Raw genomic sequence first — 16366 nt, forward strand, 5'->3', positions numbered from 1 at the left:
GCTCTTTTCGAAGGATAAAGCGTGTAAAGTCGGATTTCTTTGCATGGCACTGGACTACACTGCCCCTCCGCTTTGGAATATATCCTCTGATCTGAGTTGATGCCGGTTGATTGTGGAATAGTAAGCTGAAAAAAAGGCAGCGCCTCACAGAATTTTTTTTTTTTTTTTTTTTTTTTTTTCTTTTGGTGCATTGTGGAGTTGGAGACATTCCTCCCTCTGGATTCAGCTCATGCTCTCTCCTCCCTTATCTGTGCATGCCAAAACACAGATCTCCGCGATTTTAGTCCTCCCTGGTAAGTATTTTCTGTTTACGATAAAGCTCAGCTGGGAAAAGTCGAAAGCTTCCTCAGAACCTCATCTGTCAAGATTTCGGCTGTCATGACAAATACGCGACGTGATAGTGGAAATGCTTTGCGCTTTTTGGGTTAGTGCTAAGTTTTTTTTCTTGGAGTTGCATGGCGAAGAACTGACGAGAATTGTTTTACTATTTATAGATAATCTTACAGAGTCTCTAAGAATTCCCTTCGGAGACTTTTCATAAGTGCAAAAAAAAAACAAAAAAAATATGCAAAGTTCTTCATAAAGTTAGTCATTTAAGATTTTCTTAGATTTCATTCAATAAAAATGATGCACTGTGCTTAATTTATATAGCCTATTGTTTTCTTTTATCCTTCATTATCTATATAGGCTATATGATGAAGTGAGTGAAATCTCCCCTTGTTTAGTTAAGGAATCATGCAGCACCTTGCATCATCACTTTAGGACCCATTAACAAGTGTCCTGGTTATTTATTACTTTGCTTAATTTTCTACATTGCTTTTATGGTGCCAATTATCCTGTGACCGCAGTTGTTTTTTCACTGCTTGGTGCCGGAGCCCTAAATCACTGAGCAGCTCCAAATGAGCCCCCATTGTGGAAAAGCCAACTGATTTGAATTTCAATAGGAATTCAATCAGTGCCAAGAAATTTCATTCAAAGCCCGAGTTTAAATGAAGGCTGTGGTCATGTATGGAGCAAAGTCCCTCATGTGTCCTAATGTCATGTCAGCAACATGGTTAACGAACAAGTTTTATAATGAAGAGCAGATTCTCTCACCTCTCTAAACCTTCTCTCTTTAGCTTGGAGTGTTTTTATATTGTATTCTTTTTCTTTATCAGTGTATTTTTCTTTCTTTTCAGCCGTAAGCATGCGCTTCTATTTGACACCTGAGAATAATCTGTTTTTTTTTTTTTTTATTGTGCTGCAGACATTACACACTTATAAATGATGTAAAAACCAGTGGAGGTTTCTGGGTAATTCTGCTCTCGTTTCGTCCTGCTGGAGTTTTCAGACCGCGGTAATCCCACAGGCTGATTGGTGCATTGACTGGTTTACAATCCATTAATAATTCATATATCTGAGCTGTCACGAGGCAGATTTAGTTCCCCTTAATTGCAAAATCAAACCTGTGCGTTTCTCTAATAAAGTTAAGGACGTCGGGATTCTCTTGGGTTCACCCCGACATCATGTGCGCGTCCACCGTCTGTGTCCCGTGTAGCCCCCCGAGGGGTGACTTAAAGAAAAACCAGGATGCGCACGTTTTCAGATCCGCTCTCTAAAAGTCAAATTACATGTGTCTTTGCGGGTAAAACCAATCGATACGTCCAGCTGGAGCAGAAGGGGCGCATGGAAGCGTGACTTCACCAAACCTCCAGAGACGCTTCAGCTCGGTTGAACCGCAGATGTCTGGCAAACCAGATCTGTGTGTGTGTGTGTGTGTGTGTGTGTGTGTGTGTGTGTGTGTGTGTGTGTGTGTGTGTGTGTGTGTGTGTGGTATAGTGTCCCAATATTGCAATATTGCGTTTCAATTTAAGCCTTACTGGTCTCATAATCAAGTCACGAAAATGCAATAAAAGCCCCGTATGAATACAATTAACACGACTGCAGCAGCAGCGCGGGCAACAGGTTTGACGCATCTGTTGCGTCCGGGAATAAACGATGTCCAGCTCAACGAAATCGGTGCCACATTGGCTGATCTGTTGTCTGTACTGTTATTCAATAACTCATCTGTTAAGAATAGATTGTATTATTAATTTGAAGGGGGGGGGGGGGAGGGGGGGGCAGCGTGGTTAAATGAGATAATGTTAAATCTGTGAGAAATCACATTTGAATAAAGTTGGAATAAGTCTGATCTCTGAACCACATGCAGTTGTGTGTGACTCAGTAGAACATCAGACTTGTTAGACTGTGGTTGTGAAGCCTCACAGAGGTAGAATGAGTCTGAATTGGTTTCTCTAAAACATATTTCAATGCACATAATTACAGATTAGAAGTAAAGGTAGATGCAGGGTGGTTGTGTGTTGAGTGCTGGTGCCTCACAGCTTCGGTATGTCTGTGGCATGGCTTGTTTGACAGCATTGTGAAACACTCTGTCTCTGTTGCTTCAATTTTCTGTCTCACTTTGTCAAAAACAAAGTTAGGGGAAAATGGTGCAGAAACAAGTTCTTTGAATTAGAGTAATTATTCCACCCTGATTAATTTTCTTTTTTTCTCTCTCCCTCCTCTATCGCCTCTCTGTTCACATTTCTGTCCTCCTCTCCACTCATCGCTCCACCACCACCTTCCTTTCCTCCTTTCGTCTCTCTTGTCTTCCACCTCTCAGCCCAGGTGATTGGGTGAATTCCAGTGAGTGACAGGCCGACCCGGCTGCAGTTGATGGTTGGGCGGACTCCCTCAGATGGGATCAGTGTCCAGGGGGAGGTGGAGAAGGGGGGTATGGGGAGCGCTGGCCCCCACTAACGGGATGGCCTCGTGGGCCTGGCTGCTGGCCGCTGTCCTGCTGTCCCTGCTGACCGTCAGCGTGGCCCGGCCGCCCCTCACCGCCACCAAGGATGAGGAGGCCACTCTGGAACCTGAAGGTAAGCAGCAGGGGGGGACGGGAAGGGGAAAGCAGGAGGGGGGGGGGGAGCATTTGTTGGGTTTGTTTTTAGAGAGCAGGTGTAGGTCTGTCAAATTTGTTTACCTCCTTAAATCTGACTTTAGAGTTTTGGTTGGCTTTTGTATCCTTTCTTTATAATCGTTGTCTTTAACTAACTTAACATGAGTGGATAAAAATCCTGATGGACCTCCTGCTAAATGAGGAATATTTAGACTTCACCCATTTAAAGAAAGATCAGTAACAAAATAACATGGTTTAACAATCTATACATTTTATAGATTTGAAGGTTCACTGTTTCCTATTAGTATTTGAACTTTCCTGCAGAGAAAACCAGGATTTTGAGCCCCTCTCTCTCCGATTAAACCTCTCTAAAAATATAACAAGTAGCCTTGAAAGAAAGGAGTGGGTGTAAGATTTTGTGGGGATTAGAATAAATAAACAGAAGGGAGACAACTAACCTCGTCAAGGCTGAGCCTCTTGTCTTCCTCACTGAGGCATGTGATTCACACCTTTTTTGTTTTATTTGTCTTTTCTGATGTCTGTGGTAGTTCAGGGTAGACCTGAGTGTTAAAGGCAGGTTTTTTTGGGGGGGAGTTGGGGGGCTGTGTAGGAGGGTGGGGACAGTGTTTATGCTGGCATTTCTCTAATGCCGTGTTTGACTGGAAAGAAGCAGAAAAGAGGGAGGGAAAGGGAGAAAATGAAGATACAGAGCTTTGCTTTGGTTCTTCGAGCCACAACAGCCCACGCTCCATTTTCTCCTAAGTTTGTGAATGATAATATTTTAAAGTCATATTTTTTTTATTGGCAAAACAGTTCACTTCTGAGAAAAATCCTTTTGTTTTTTTTTTTTTTCTTTTGAGGTCTCTCTATTTTGTGTCTCCAGTCCCGGAGTCTGGTCAGAGACGAGCTAATTAGAGTTGTTGTGATGGATGGTAACTCGCATTCCAAAGCCTTTTGTTCCTGGGCTTTAATCAGCATACTAATTGTAAGTTAGGCCAACAACAGAGCATCACTTTTTTAAGCCACCTCCCCCATCTCCCTGTGTCTCTACACACACATACACACACTTTGCACCTTGTCTTGCCCTTTGCCCTCGGGGTCAGGTATCATTGTTACCCACCTTGATGAGAGGCTGCCTGAGCTCTCCTCTCCAGTTGTTGTTTTTGTTGTTCTGTCTCAGACTGTTTGGCTCCAAGCCGGTGTGTTCAGAGCCCCATGTGGCCCGGACGCTGCGCTACATGGCCACAGAGAGAAAAGGAGACAAGGGAGAGTTTTCCAGAGTTATACAATCCTCCAGGAAAGTTCTAAGAGGATTTGCGCATATTTGACTTCTCCTTTAGATGGAGAGATTACAGAGCACCGGGCAGCGGTGAAGTCATGTGACTGGAGATTAAGTGGCTAGACCTGGGGGTCACATGATGAGGGATCAACAGGGCACAGAGAAACCTTGCCTGCTTGTCTGATCCTGAATCGGTAAATCAGTTTCCCTGCTGCACATGGCAAACAGTTTTTTTTTTTTTAAACCGCAGCTGTGTGTGATTGAATCAGCGTGTCCACAGCTTCAGCTTCTGTTGGCTACTCCTGTTGGGCTGCACTGCTGTCACCTGTAGGGCACAGATGTTTAAGGAGACGGACTGGTCGGACCCACCCTCTCTGTCCTAATAACACCCCCCCCCCACAGAGATCTTTAGGATTTCCAACCCCCTCTGCCCTGCAGCCTCGGTCATGCCGCTGCCTGTGTGTGTGTGTGTGTGTGTGTGTGTGTGTGTGTGTGTGTGTGTGTGTGGGAGGGAACAGTAATTGCTGTAGATTCATCAGATTGTATATCAATGTTGTCTCTATAGAGCCCACGCCTGCACCCCTGGTGGCCCTGCGAGTTTGTTTACCTGTGGCTGCTGTAACAGTAGAAGTAGAGCGAGCGCGCAGGTTAAGGTCTCCACAACAGGCCTATTGTTGTCGCTGTAGCCACTTGAGTATCTATGGGAGTGTTTACCTTGTCCAGGCGTTCTCCATTTCCACAGTGATTAAAATACTCTGACTGAGCTGATAACAATGGCACCAAACACAGGAGGTGTGTATGTGTATGTGGGTCTTTAACATTGGTATTCTCAGCTCTGTGCTTTGTGGTCTGCTTGGTCCCCACTTTGCATACAGTATAATGTGGAATAAATGTGGCACCAGGCACACTGGAACGCAGGCTGAATGTGAGCGCAGCTGACAGAAGTCAGCTCATGGTTTGGCTGTACTTTCCTGTGAATCCCTGCCAGACTCTGTCCTCCACAAAAGAGCTCTGATCAGCATTGTGGCAAACACGTCAAAATAGTTAAATAAATAAAGGCTACATTATGTATTAAGGATGAGTCTTTCATGCTCAGACAGAGACTAGAGGAGGAGGGCTGCTTGTCAGCAAAAGACACACTTTGTTTCTTGAATAGTTTCTGGGCACAGTAAGAATTTATTTGCTCTCTTGGCACATTTCTATATTCAGCACATGTACTTTATTTAATGAGATACATAGTCACCTTATGTTAAACTGGCTGTTTATTGTATTAACAGTTACGATGATTGTTTTCAGTAAGCTGTTGGCAGTTATATATCAGTGTGTGTTTGTGTGTGTGAAGGTGGGAATGTCAAGGAGTTGCAGTACAGTTTGTGTAACACTGTGCTATCTACACAGTAGGAGTGCAGCTGTAAAAGTGTAAAAGTGTCAGCTTGCCGGTTAATGACACGGAGTGTGTGTGTGTGACTGTGGCGATGGCAATGGAACTGAACTCTAAACAAACGCAGTGTGTCGGCCGGTGGTGTGGCCAGGGGGCAGTTGGGCTGAATATATGGCCTTCACACAATGACTTTTATTAGCCTGCCTTTGGCTGGTGTTGATCTTGGAGGTTCGAGTGTGTTGGTGGTTGTGTGTGTGTGTGTGTGTGTGTGTGTGTGTGTGTGTGTGTGAGTGAATGGACTGTTATTTGGCTTGGCTGTTGTTCCAGAAAATACCTTGTCACTCTACCGCTCAATCTCACACCTGTCTGATAAGAGGCTGAGTAGAGCTGCTACCTGTGCGAGCCTGTGCCTCAGGTCTCAGGCAGGAGGCAGAGAGGAATCTGAGCCAACAGGGACAGAGAGCAGGAAAAAAATAGATTTGACGACTAGACTCTGATGCAAAAATAATGATGCAATTTCCTAAAAAAAGAATTTTTTTTTTTTTTTACTGTTTAAAGGAATTTCTTGTCGAATTCTGGATAAGAATAAAATAAGATAGTTGCACCTATATTAAAGTGTATATGTATATATATATATTTTTTTGAGTAGTTGATGATGGATTTTAAAGGTCACAGATTTGATTCCTTATATCATCTTTAATGTGTTTCTGTGCCTGGCACTGAACTTCCTGCCTGCTCACTTTTCTGGAAAGAAAAACAACTGCTGCTTACAATGTAAATGTGTACGTTAGAGCTGAAACAATCAGACGATTAGTTATCAGCAGAAAAAACAATCAACAGCAGTTTAAATAATCAGTTGATCCCTAAACTGAATCTTTTTAAGTTTGAAGACGTCCCCCTGAGACCTGATTTTGTTTTTTTTGACAGTCCATAGTCTAAATGATTGATTGAAAAAATGATTGGCAGATTCACCGATAGTTTTTCTAGTTAATCTGTAGTTGCAGGCTTAGTGTACACACTCATCTGATTCAGTATTGAAGATTAATCTCTAGAAGCCAGAGCAAAGTAGAGGCAGGCTCTGCTCCAAGGGTCACAAGAGCTTCAACCTTAAAAGGTTTTGGGAGATAAGGGGGAGCCAGTGGGTTAAAGGGGTCGGGTGGGGTTCAGGGAATGCCTTGATTAGGGGTGAAGGGGTGGGAGCACCGGAGGGGCTGTTGCCATGGACGCCAGCAGGAGCCAGTTCATAGAGCTGCTCCTTTGTCAGAATAAAAAAAAAAAAAAAGCTAAGGAGGGATTTAAATGTGAAAGGACACGAGAAAAGAGGGAGAGACAAAAAAGGGGAGAGAAGTCATGAGATTTGAGGAGGATACAGAGGACAGAGGAGAGATAAAAAGGAGGGAGAAGAAGGGCAGCAGAGATAGATTGTGTGTGTGTGTCTGTGTGTGTGTGTGTGTGTGTGTGTGTATGTATTCCTGCTGGAGCTTTTCGCCTCTGAGATGGCAGTCATTACATGTAGTCCACCTATCCCGTCGTGCAGAACGCGACAGGGAGGAGATGGCAGAATAGACTTGCAGCCACATGCGCCTCTCTGCAGATTTAAATTCATAAGATTATTTTCGTAAGAAAGACTTCAGGGCCAACGTAAAACTCAGCGCTCGCGACTTCACCAACGCCGCTGCTTGGTTCTCCACGATTTGATAGAGACAGACGTCGAGGAGACATCGGTGAGAATTGCCGCATTTTGCTGCAGACTCTCAGGCTGCGAGACTAATTATTGCCAGACAAGACAGTGTGAATGAGGACGGAGAGATAGCGAGGAGTGGACAGCCTCGATCTATCACACCTGATAGACACTTGTAATAGCTGTCAGAGAAGAAGAGAGAGATAGGTTTTGAAATGGAGATGTGCTTCAGGAGGAGAGAGGCAAAAGGATGGTGATGAAGGAGGGAGGGAAGAGGAGAGAGCTGGTCGATTGAAATTGAGCAAACGTGTGTGTGTGTGTGTGTGTGTGTGAGAGTGAGAGTGAGAGATAGAGAGCCTCCCGCCCCCTCCTGTGGTGCAGAGGGGGATGAAACTTTGCAGAGATGAAAAATCTGCAGTGAAGTGTTTCAACTCTTCAACTCAGCATGCATCCCTGGACTCTTGTAAACTCTTTCCAAGTAGAGTAAGGTGTGTTTGTGTGTGGGTTGTGTGTGTATCTCCAGGTGTGCACGAGTATAGTACATGATTTTATTATGGTGTAACTCCATACCTGTACTTTTTCAGTGTGTGTGTGTGTGTGTGTGTATGCTTTAAATGACACGGGTTCCCATGAGCAATCAGGCCTGCTGGAGGTGTCAACAGGTTTGGGAAGGGTCAGGGTTAGGTCAGCAGGGTGGGGGTTGTGTCGGAAGGGGGAAGGAGAGGGCAAAGCGGACGGGGAGGTGAAAGAGGGAAATGAAGGAGCAGCAGGAGGAGGAGGAGGAGGAGTTGATGGAGGAGAACAGATGGACACAGTAGAGATAAGAAAATGATGAAGGCAGAACTAACACGTCCATGCTTTCTTTAATCAGATTCACCATTTGGAGAGAGAGTCCTCTCCTTTTTATTTTTTTTCCATTGCCTTTCTTCCTTTCCTTTCCTTTGTACTTATTTTCCCTCCTTCCATATCTCCTTCTTCCTCAGACCCCTCCTTGTAGTGTATATCATCTTTCTATCAAGTACCTCAGTGCCTTCGATGTGCTGACAGACAGTGCAGCCTGTGTGTGTGTGTACGTACGTGGTGTTGTGTTGCTTCGTCAGCCCCTTTCAGTGGGCCCTATATACATTGAAGTTGTCCATACCGGCTAGCTTCCCCAGCAGGTACCTACAGTATAAGACATCTCTTAATCTCTGAAATCCTAAATTAAACAATAAACAATAAAGGAAAAGCTGGAGCCACTAATAATGTCAAAGCGAAGGCCTGCGGTGCGGAAAACCATGTCATAAAAGGTAGCGGAGACGGCTCCCATCAATCAGCACAGGAGCTCCACCTCTTATCAGACCACACACTCAGTCCTGGGCGGTGAGGGAGGGGTTAATTATTTCTGGATTGAAGGAAAGAGAGAGAGAGAGAGAGAGAGAGAGAGAGAGAGAGAGAGAGAGAGAGAGAGAGAGAGAGAGAGAAAATAGGACAATACAGGAACTGTACCTGTGTGTTTGTCTTTTTGCCCAGGGGGATTGTTTTAGAGGCTTGTACACATGCCTCTACTGCTGGCATGTGGCGGAATGACTTTCCCTTCCTGTTGAGGCTAGTGTGTATGTACACTTTACGTTCAACACACACACACACACACAAACACACACACACACATCGAGCAGCAGCACATAATGGGGGTGGGATGTTGTTGAAAAGGTGCATTGAGGTACAGGAAAGGCTGGGAGTGCCACTGCCTCTATAATTACACCTATCAGCCTTCAGCCCAGCGCTCCACATATACTTCATCACTTATGCTTTTCCACTGTTGCTATTTTTCCTGCTCAAATCTTTTTAATCCCTCTCTTTTTTTGACCCACTCCTTCAGTTCCCTCTGAAGAAAACACACACGCACACACACACACACACTCACACTCACACTCACACTCACACTCACACTCACACTCACACACAGTCTTGGACATTTTTGTACTGCAATAAAGAGGAAAACTTGGAGTTTCTTCAATTTTTTTCTCACCGCGAATAGTTGCAAAACGTGTTGAGATCTGTCTACGTTTGAGATGAGTGAATGTACACATTTGTGTGTGTGTATGTGTGTGTGTATGTATGTGTGTGTGTATGTGTGCCTCGGGGTGACTGGAATTGGCTGTGGTATATATAGCAGAAGCCAGCTTGTATTTCAGGCAGGTTTTCCCCCCTTTTGCTCAACATTCGATCACAGTCTATAGTTTGCATGGTTACCGACAAAATCCGTCCTGATGTAGAAGTGCAGTCTCACCTATGGACAATCAAAATTCGCTTTCATACATTAGAAATTCACCTCATTCTCTCTGTGCTGTTGTACAAGTCAGAGGACAGGGTGTACACACATGCACTCACAGGCTGACTTGGATTTTCTCCCAGAAGTGAAGGTTTTATGCACTTTGGAGTCTAGCGGAGTTTCTTGCTCTCTGCCTTGGCGAGCAGAGCCTGTGCCGGGGTTGTAGCTCCTCCATGGCCGTGTTATGAAAGAAAATGAAGACGAGAGCGATGGAAAACAGAAGAGTCAGTCTACAGACAGGTCAAGGTTTTCGAAGCTTAGGCGCAGAGTCAAAAACCAGAGAGAAGCCAAAACAGAGAGCTCCCCCCTCCCTCTCCTTCCCCCTTCCCCTGCCTGACAACTGCTTCCGTCCTGGACCTTTCTGGCTGCTTTCCTTTCTGATGGGCAGACGTGCCGGAGTTTTATTACCTTTTTTTTTTTTAAGCTGAAGAGATCTGCCTATACTGCTCCTACTCACCCACACACAACGGCTGCTTGGCATCCATGCTAAAAGGGAGGGATGGTTGTGGGGGGTGGGGTTGTCTGTCAACACAGCTCGCAAAGCATCGATTGTGTTTTTTTTTTCTCTACATATGCTGCTCTGGCCGTAACTGCATGCCCTGAATCTATAAGCACCGATCACACTGCACACTTGATAACAGAACAGTGGTATTTTCTAAGGGCTCCATTCCAAATGACTGACTGGGAGTTTGCGGTAACAACATGTTGGTGTGACGGTTTTAAAAAAAAAAAAAAAAATGGGCCTCCTCTTTTCTGTATTGCTCCTCCTGCATAAGTTGATTTAAGTGCATCCATTTGGGGTTATATGGTGTTTTTGTTTCTTACACTATGGCTTGTTTCCTCTCCCACCTCTCTTTCCTCCTTCTTGTGCACCCTCTTCCTCCTCCAATCCGTCCTTTCCCTCCTTTCCCCCCTCCTTACTTCAACCTCCCCATTCGCTCTGCAGAGGCATCGAACAAATACCAAATTTCTAAGCCCACGGTGTGCTCAGTGCACCCAGGGGAGGTGCTGAAGCTGAGCTGCCCTCTGCCATCGCCGGGGACCATCACCTGGACCAAAGATGGCAGCTCTCTGGGCACCAACAACCGCACGCTGATAGAGCAGGAGGTGCTGCAGATCCGTGATGCCACGCCCAAGGATTCGGGCCTGTACGCCTGCACCAGCGTGGGCAAAGACACGGTCTGCTTCATAGTGAATGTCACAGGTGAGTCAGGGATCAGATAGGACAGAACAGAGCAAGTCAGGATGGGACAGGGAGTTTGGAGCTGTAGCACTGTATCCAGGAAGCCATCCTGAATTTAGTTCTTTCTGAAGGTCTAGTGAGTGTCTGTTTGTATAATTATGTGCTCATAACAAAAAGTGGCCCCACTCTCTCATTTTCTTTACAAATTTGTGTGTGCAAATTTGTGAGAACGTGACAGCATGAAAGCTTCTGCATGCAAAACTATGTGTATGTGTGTGTGTGTTTGCGCGTTGCGAGAGGGCGGCAGTAACTCAGTGGTTACTCTGTGCAGATGCCATCTCATCGGGGGATGATGAGGACGATACGGAGCGATCGGAGGACACTGGGGCGGACGGGGAGCAGATAAGTGAGTATGGGAGGAACGAAAGGAGGGATGAATGACTTGTGATGCTCTGTCCGTCCTCACCAACTCGCACTAATTAGATCTCAGTGGGAACAGCAGAGACGTCATACTACACAGTTTGGACATGGCAAAAACATTTTTTAGTAGCATATCTGGTTTAAGCCATATCCTGGTCTGAAAAAATAATGAACAGTCATTAGCAGCATGTCAGAATTTAACAGCTAAACACTTACAAAGACTTAATCCCTCGGCAAAATAATCTACTTAGCTTTGTCAGTGGTTATTAGCCCAGTTCGGACTGTGGCTGTATGTTTATGATTAAGGCAGGAGAGAAAGCGGATAGTCTCTATTCTCACACAATCAGGAGGAGACGGCTGTTAGTGACACCAAAATTCACGTCAACTCTTCCCTGGATCCACATCTCTGCTATTCTATACCTTGGCATATCTGTCTAGACCTTTACTGTGAGATTGTGGAGTGTGTGTTGTAAAGTGTGTGCGTGTGCGTGTGTGTGTGTGTGTGTGTGTGTGTGTGTGTGTGTGTGTGTGTGTGTGTGTGTGTGTGTGTGTGTGTGTGTGTGTGTGTGTGTCTCCCAGGCTACATGCTCGAGGGAATACAGGGATTCCTGACATTCCTTCAGCTAGTGTCTCTCAGGTAGTCGGGCCTCATGGAGCCAGTCAGTCAGCTGGACTCATCCATTATGAAAGACACCCATCTGGACCAAGTTACCCACCTGATGGGCCTGTGTGTGTGTGTGCATGCGTGTGTGTGTGTGAGAGAGAGGGAAAGAGAAAGTTTTACCCTAGTTTTGTCTATGCGTTGGGGTAGTAGTGTGTTTATGTAGCCACGTGCACACGTGCATGCATTCACATACACATACACTCACAAAAAAGGGGGCTGAAGTAAAGATGAGGGTTTCCACATCTTGTTAAAATTCTCCACACACATTGCGTCTCACCGTGAGTCCTCCCCCTCCACTTTTGGGCTGACTGTAATTGCCTGAAATCCATTAAATATGGGGGGAGAGAGAGGAACTCAGCAAGAGGAAAAAATGGGGGAGAGGGAAAAGATCCAGCCATTCTGGTGGTAATAAGCTGTTTGAAAACAAAGGGAAAGCTGTTCTGGCTGTACAGGCGCATTTTCTCACTGTGTGTATTTTTTGAAAATTTTAAAAACCGAAATTATTATTAAAAGAAATGGGGAAGAAGAGGAGAAGGAAAAGAGGCAGAGGGAGGAGGGGAGGCTTGTTGGATCAGCACCAGCACTTCTCCGAGCATGGCGTGGAGCCTTGGCCCTGAGCCGAAGACTGGAGGGAGGGAGGGTGCATGTAGGCGTGGGAGGGAATGAGAGCGGAGAGTGCGGGGTGTAGCTTTATATTTGTGGCTTTTTTAATTTTTTTTCTCTTTTCTTCTGGAGCACTCAGAATGGGCCGGGCATCAGGCCCAGAGCGTTCTGATTTGACTTTGTGTAGAAGAGTGAACAACATAAGTGGGTGAAAAAAGTTGAAAAGGGAGAGAGTCCAGCGTGTTTGTCCATCGTCAGCAGTGGGTGGTGTTATTGGAGGAGACATGGAAGAGCCTCTACTGGGATCTGTGAGGGAAGCTGTGTTTAGGGGAAGGGTGAAGGTGGGTAGGCGGAGGGGGGTAGTGCTGATGTCATGATGAAGAGCCACGTGGAGCTTTGCTTTCTGCGTCGAGTCCTCTCGTTACAAAATCCCTGTCCTGTTGACTCACTGTTAACATCATTCTTCATTGTCAACGTGCCTCACCTTTAGATAAAGCTGCACATGTCAGAATAGATCTACCTCACTGTCATAATTAAAGCAGTCCTGTTATATGTTGTTATGGCTATGCAAGTGCAAAAATCAATTTAAATAATAAACATTATTTGGGGCCCTCAGTGTGCAGCTTTAAATTGCAGATTATGTCCACTGTTGGAAAAGAAATTAGAGATTTCTAAATTAAAGTCACAATATTTTGAAAAAAGTATAAAGAACAGCTGTAAGTTTATGAGAAAAATATTACATTATGAGGGTGAAGTCATACTTTGTAGAAAAAATTAAAATTTGGATGACATAAAGTTGTATGGTTACAAGAAGGAAAGTCAAGATAGTCTGAATAAAAATCATGACGTAAAAAAATATTTTAAAGGCCTGGAAAACCTGTTTAATCAACCAGCGTCTTACGGAGTGTGATGGGGTCCTGCATGAACATGAACTGTCAACAGAGAGATTTTAGCGTTTTTATTTTGTCTGATGTCAGTTTTATTAGCTTGAAGTGGGTGGGGCTCAACTGGAAGAGGAAAAAAGTTGATGTCACACATTTCTATAAACCAATCAGGATTTAGCTCAACTCGATTCAAAATCTGATTATAGCTGTGGGGTTGTTTGCTTATGCTGAAGGGCCATAAACACTCTTATTATCCTATTCTATCCTATTATGTATCATAGCTCCACTGTTCAAAGATCATTTATCTCCAAATCTGGTGACTTTTTAAATTAGCTAAAAATGCACTGTGACAAATCTGAAAACAAGGGTGTTTCTCTTAACTAACAGTAAGACTGTTTCAAGAGGACCAATACCATCAAGAGGACCAGTAGTGAAGAGGAGGATATCACTGCTTAACTAGAAATCATTTCAACAATGAAAAACTACTTTGGGACACTGGTGGATTTAGCTCTCCGGAGGAACTTAGAGGAAAAAAATCTTGACTCATAGCACAGGGGTTAGATAACCTCAGCTCACCCCAGGCCAGCTTAGGATAAACAGCCGTGAGTGGGGATCCGGATGCACGGGGCTTTGGGGGTGGCGGGGGTTCCTGGAGGCCACAGCAGTTGGACCAGTGAGAGTTTGGCTTCATCTGGAGAGAGGTCTGAGGGTCGTCTCGTTTGAAGTGCTGCCCCTCCGGACGGAGAGCATGGGAAACAGCACCGCTCACCTTTCATGTCCCAACCTCATCCTCCAACCTGGCTGCCAGTTTGGGGTCAGAGGTCGTTTCGGAGAAGACGAGCCAGTCTCCACCTAATCTGTCTCTGTCTGAACGGATGGAGTGATGACAGGGAGAGTGGATGGAGAGGAATGGAGGGGACTGAGAGGTGAAGAAGCAGGAAGAGAAGCGCAGATAGTGAGAGTGAGGAAGAAGGAGAAAGGGGGGATGACTAATTATAGTTTGAGTACTTAACGTATGCATCCATTCAGGAAGGAAGAGCACTGTTTACTGACTTTACTATCCAAGTATGCACGACTTGTCCGGTTGTGCGTTCCAGAGAAAATGATGGGAGGTGTCTAATAGTATGCAGATTGGACAGACTGGAAAGAGATTCGAGGGAGGGCACTTGAAGCAGAGATCCCCCTGGGATGTAAACTCATGCTTGAGGGTCGTACTAAAGTGAGTTGCGGTCTTATCCATGGGAATTCCCTGTGTTGCTCATACTCGTGCTATACAGAGAGAAAGTGATGGTTGGGAAAACCGTTTGGGTTGTTGTTTGAGTTTCTCTTCCCCTCTGAGCCCCATCTGCTTAGGCAATCACACTTCCAGGTGCAGAGAGAAAGGGCGGGTGGGGGGCTCGGAAGAAAATCCAGCTGACTGAGACTCAGAAATTGGGAGAAAAAGAGGGAACCGGGGAATGGACAAAACACAAGAAAGGTGGTTTCAGTAGGAGAAATGGTAACAGTTAAGCGTTGATAAAGCTGGATGAAAGTCTGCGTTGACAACTCTGGAATCGTTTGTTAAACGTGACATTCATTTTCTCCCCTGACGGCACATAATTATTTTCCAAGGGGTGATAAGCATCCCTGGCCCTGCCGTCCATATCTAGCCAAGTGACAGGCAGATAAACAGGGGAGCTATGGTAATTGGAGGAAGTGGAGGGAGAAAAAAAGCTGCTAAGTGGAATGAGATGAAATTGAATGTGATGGTCTAGTTACCCTCTTGGCAACGCCCAGGCACATTCTCCCCTTAGAGCTGATGTTTTTCCCCCCTCTGCAACACCCCGCTGAGCCTACAGGGAAAAGTGTGTGTTTTTATTTAACTGTTTGAGTGTGGAGCTCTGGGTTGTGTTATGCAGACGGCAGGTCAGTCAGTGCTGCTGGGGCAGGGTGGGATGGGGGTGGGGGGGTGTTAAGAATGGTTCAGGTTTGGCTCCTCTGCAGTCACGCTTCCAAGTATATCTGCCTCAGCCAGTCCAAGGTCCTGAAGCCAAACTGTTGAGGACATGATTAGGAAATCTCACCCCGACTGAACACCAACTGTTCTCTGGTTGTAGGCGCTCCGTATTGGACCTCGTCCGCAAAGATGGAGAAGAAGCTGCATGCAGTGCCAGCTGCCAACACAGTCAAGTTCCGCTGTGCTGCAGGAGGCAACCCCCGGCCCAAGCTGCGCTGGCTTAAAAACAGCAGGCCTTTCCGGCAAGAGGACCGCATGGGAGGGTATAAGGTAGGATAAACAGTAATACATCAGACTTTTTATTACAAATGTCAACTCACTGCCTTCTCTTGCGTTTTACTGCTTTCTGTGCTGCAGTGTTTCTGGCCATTTCGTGTATGTATTTACAAGGGACGTCAAGCCTCCCTCTTGCAGTCATTCTCTGACTGTCCTTTCACCCCTTTTCCACCCTTCACTGGAGAGACGGGAGGAGAGTAGACAGAGGAAACGAGGGCAAGGTTTCTGGTGTGAAATTGGAATTGCTCATCCGTGCGCCTCCTCTCACCAGGATACTTTGCAGAGCCTCTCACTGTAACTCGAAATGGTTCTTTACCCCCAACAATTAGAAACCTAAGCCCTGGACTTAAGGGTTAAATGCCCCCAAACAGTAATGTATAGAAAAAGTAGGTAGCGTCAGGGTTGAAATGAGTTGAGAATGCTGAGGTAACTCAATCAGGGAGAACAGGTCCCACTGGCTTTGCTTGGAGAGTAGTGTGTGATTCGAGCATGTGATTCTGTTGTTTTGAAATGTGATTTACAAATACTATTGCTGCTCTGGTTAAAGTTTAAACTGAAGGGGCTTGATGTGCTGTGCGGCTTTTAACTCTATAAATGAACTCCAATAAAGTCACAAATTTTTGGAAAGGAGGACCAGAGTGAAGATAACTTTGGTCACTTTAATTCCTTGCCAACTTAAATGAGTATGACTTTCTATAGAAAGTGCTGTGGTTCCAACAAAAAAAAACACTTTGTTGAACTTGTGAAATCTCTCACCCAGGTCCCATT

The 16366-nt window shown here is 45.3% G+C and overlaps 1 protein-coding gene across 3 annotated transcripts in view; it reads left to right on the top strand.

The window, feature by feature from the left end:
• Window positions 1–206: 206 nt before the first annotated feature.
• The window catches only part of fgfr2 (fibroblast growth factor receptor 2), a 37644-nt gene continuing 21484 nt past the window's right edge, over window positions 207–16366 (top strand). For all 3 annotated transcript variants that reach the window (XM_022743636.1, XM_022743634.1, XM_022743635.1), the window contains exons 1-5: window positions 207–293; window positions 2642–2897; window positions 10519–10776; window positions 11087–11161; window positions 15423–15592. In XM_022743636.1, the coding sequence (XP_022599357.1) occupies window positions 2717–2897; window positions 10519–10776; window positions 11087–11161; window positions 15423–15592 (684 nt within the window). In that variant the 5' untranslated portion in view covers window positions 207–293; window positions 2642–2716. The remainder of the gene's footprint in view (window positions 294–2641; window positions 2898–10518; window positions 10777–11086; window positions 11162–15422; window positions 15593–16366) is intronic.

This window comes from Seriola dumerili, unplaced genomic scaffold (genome assembly GCF_002260705.1).
Source record: "Seriola dumerili isolate Sdu_G_001 unplaced genomic scaffold, Sdu_1.0 BDQW01000073.1, whole genome shotgun sequence".
NCBI classification, from domain to species: domain Eukaryota; kingdom Metazoa; phylum Chordata; class Actinopteri; order Carangiformes; family Carangidae; genus Seriola; species Seriola dumerili.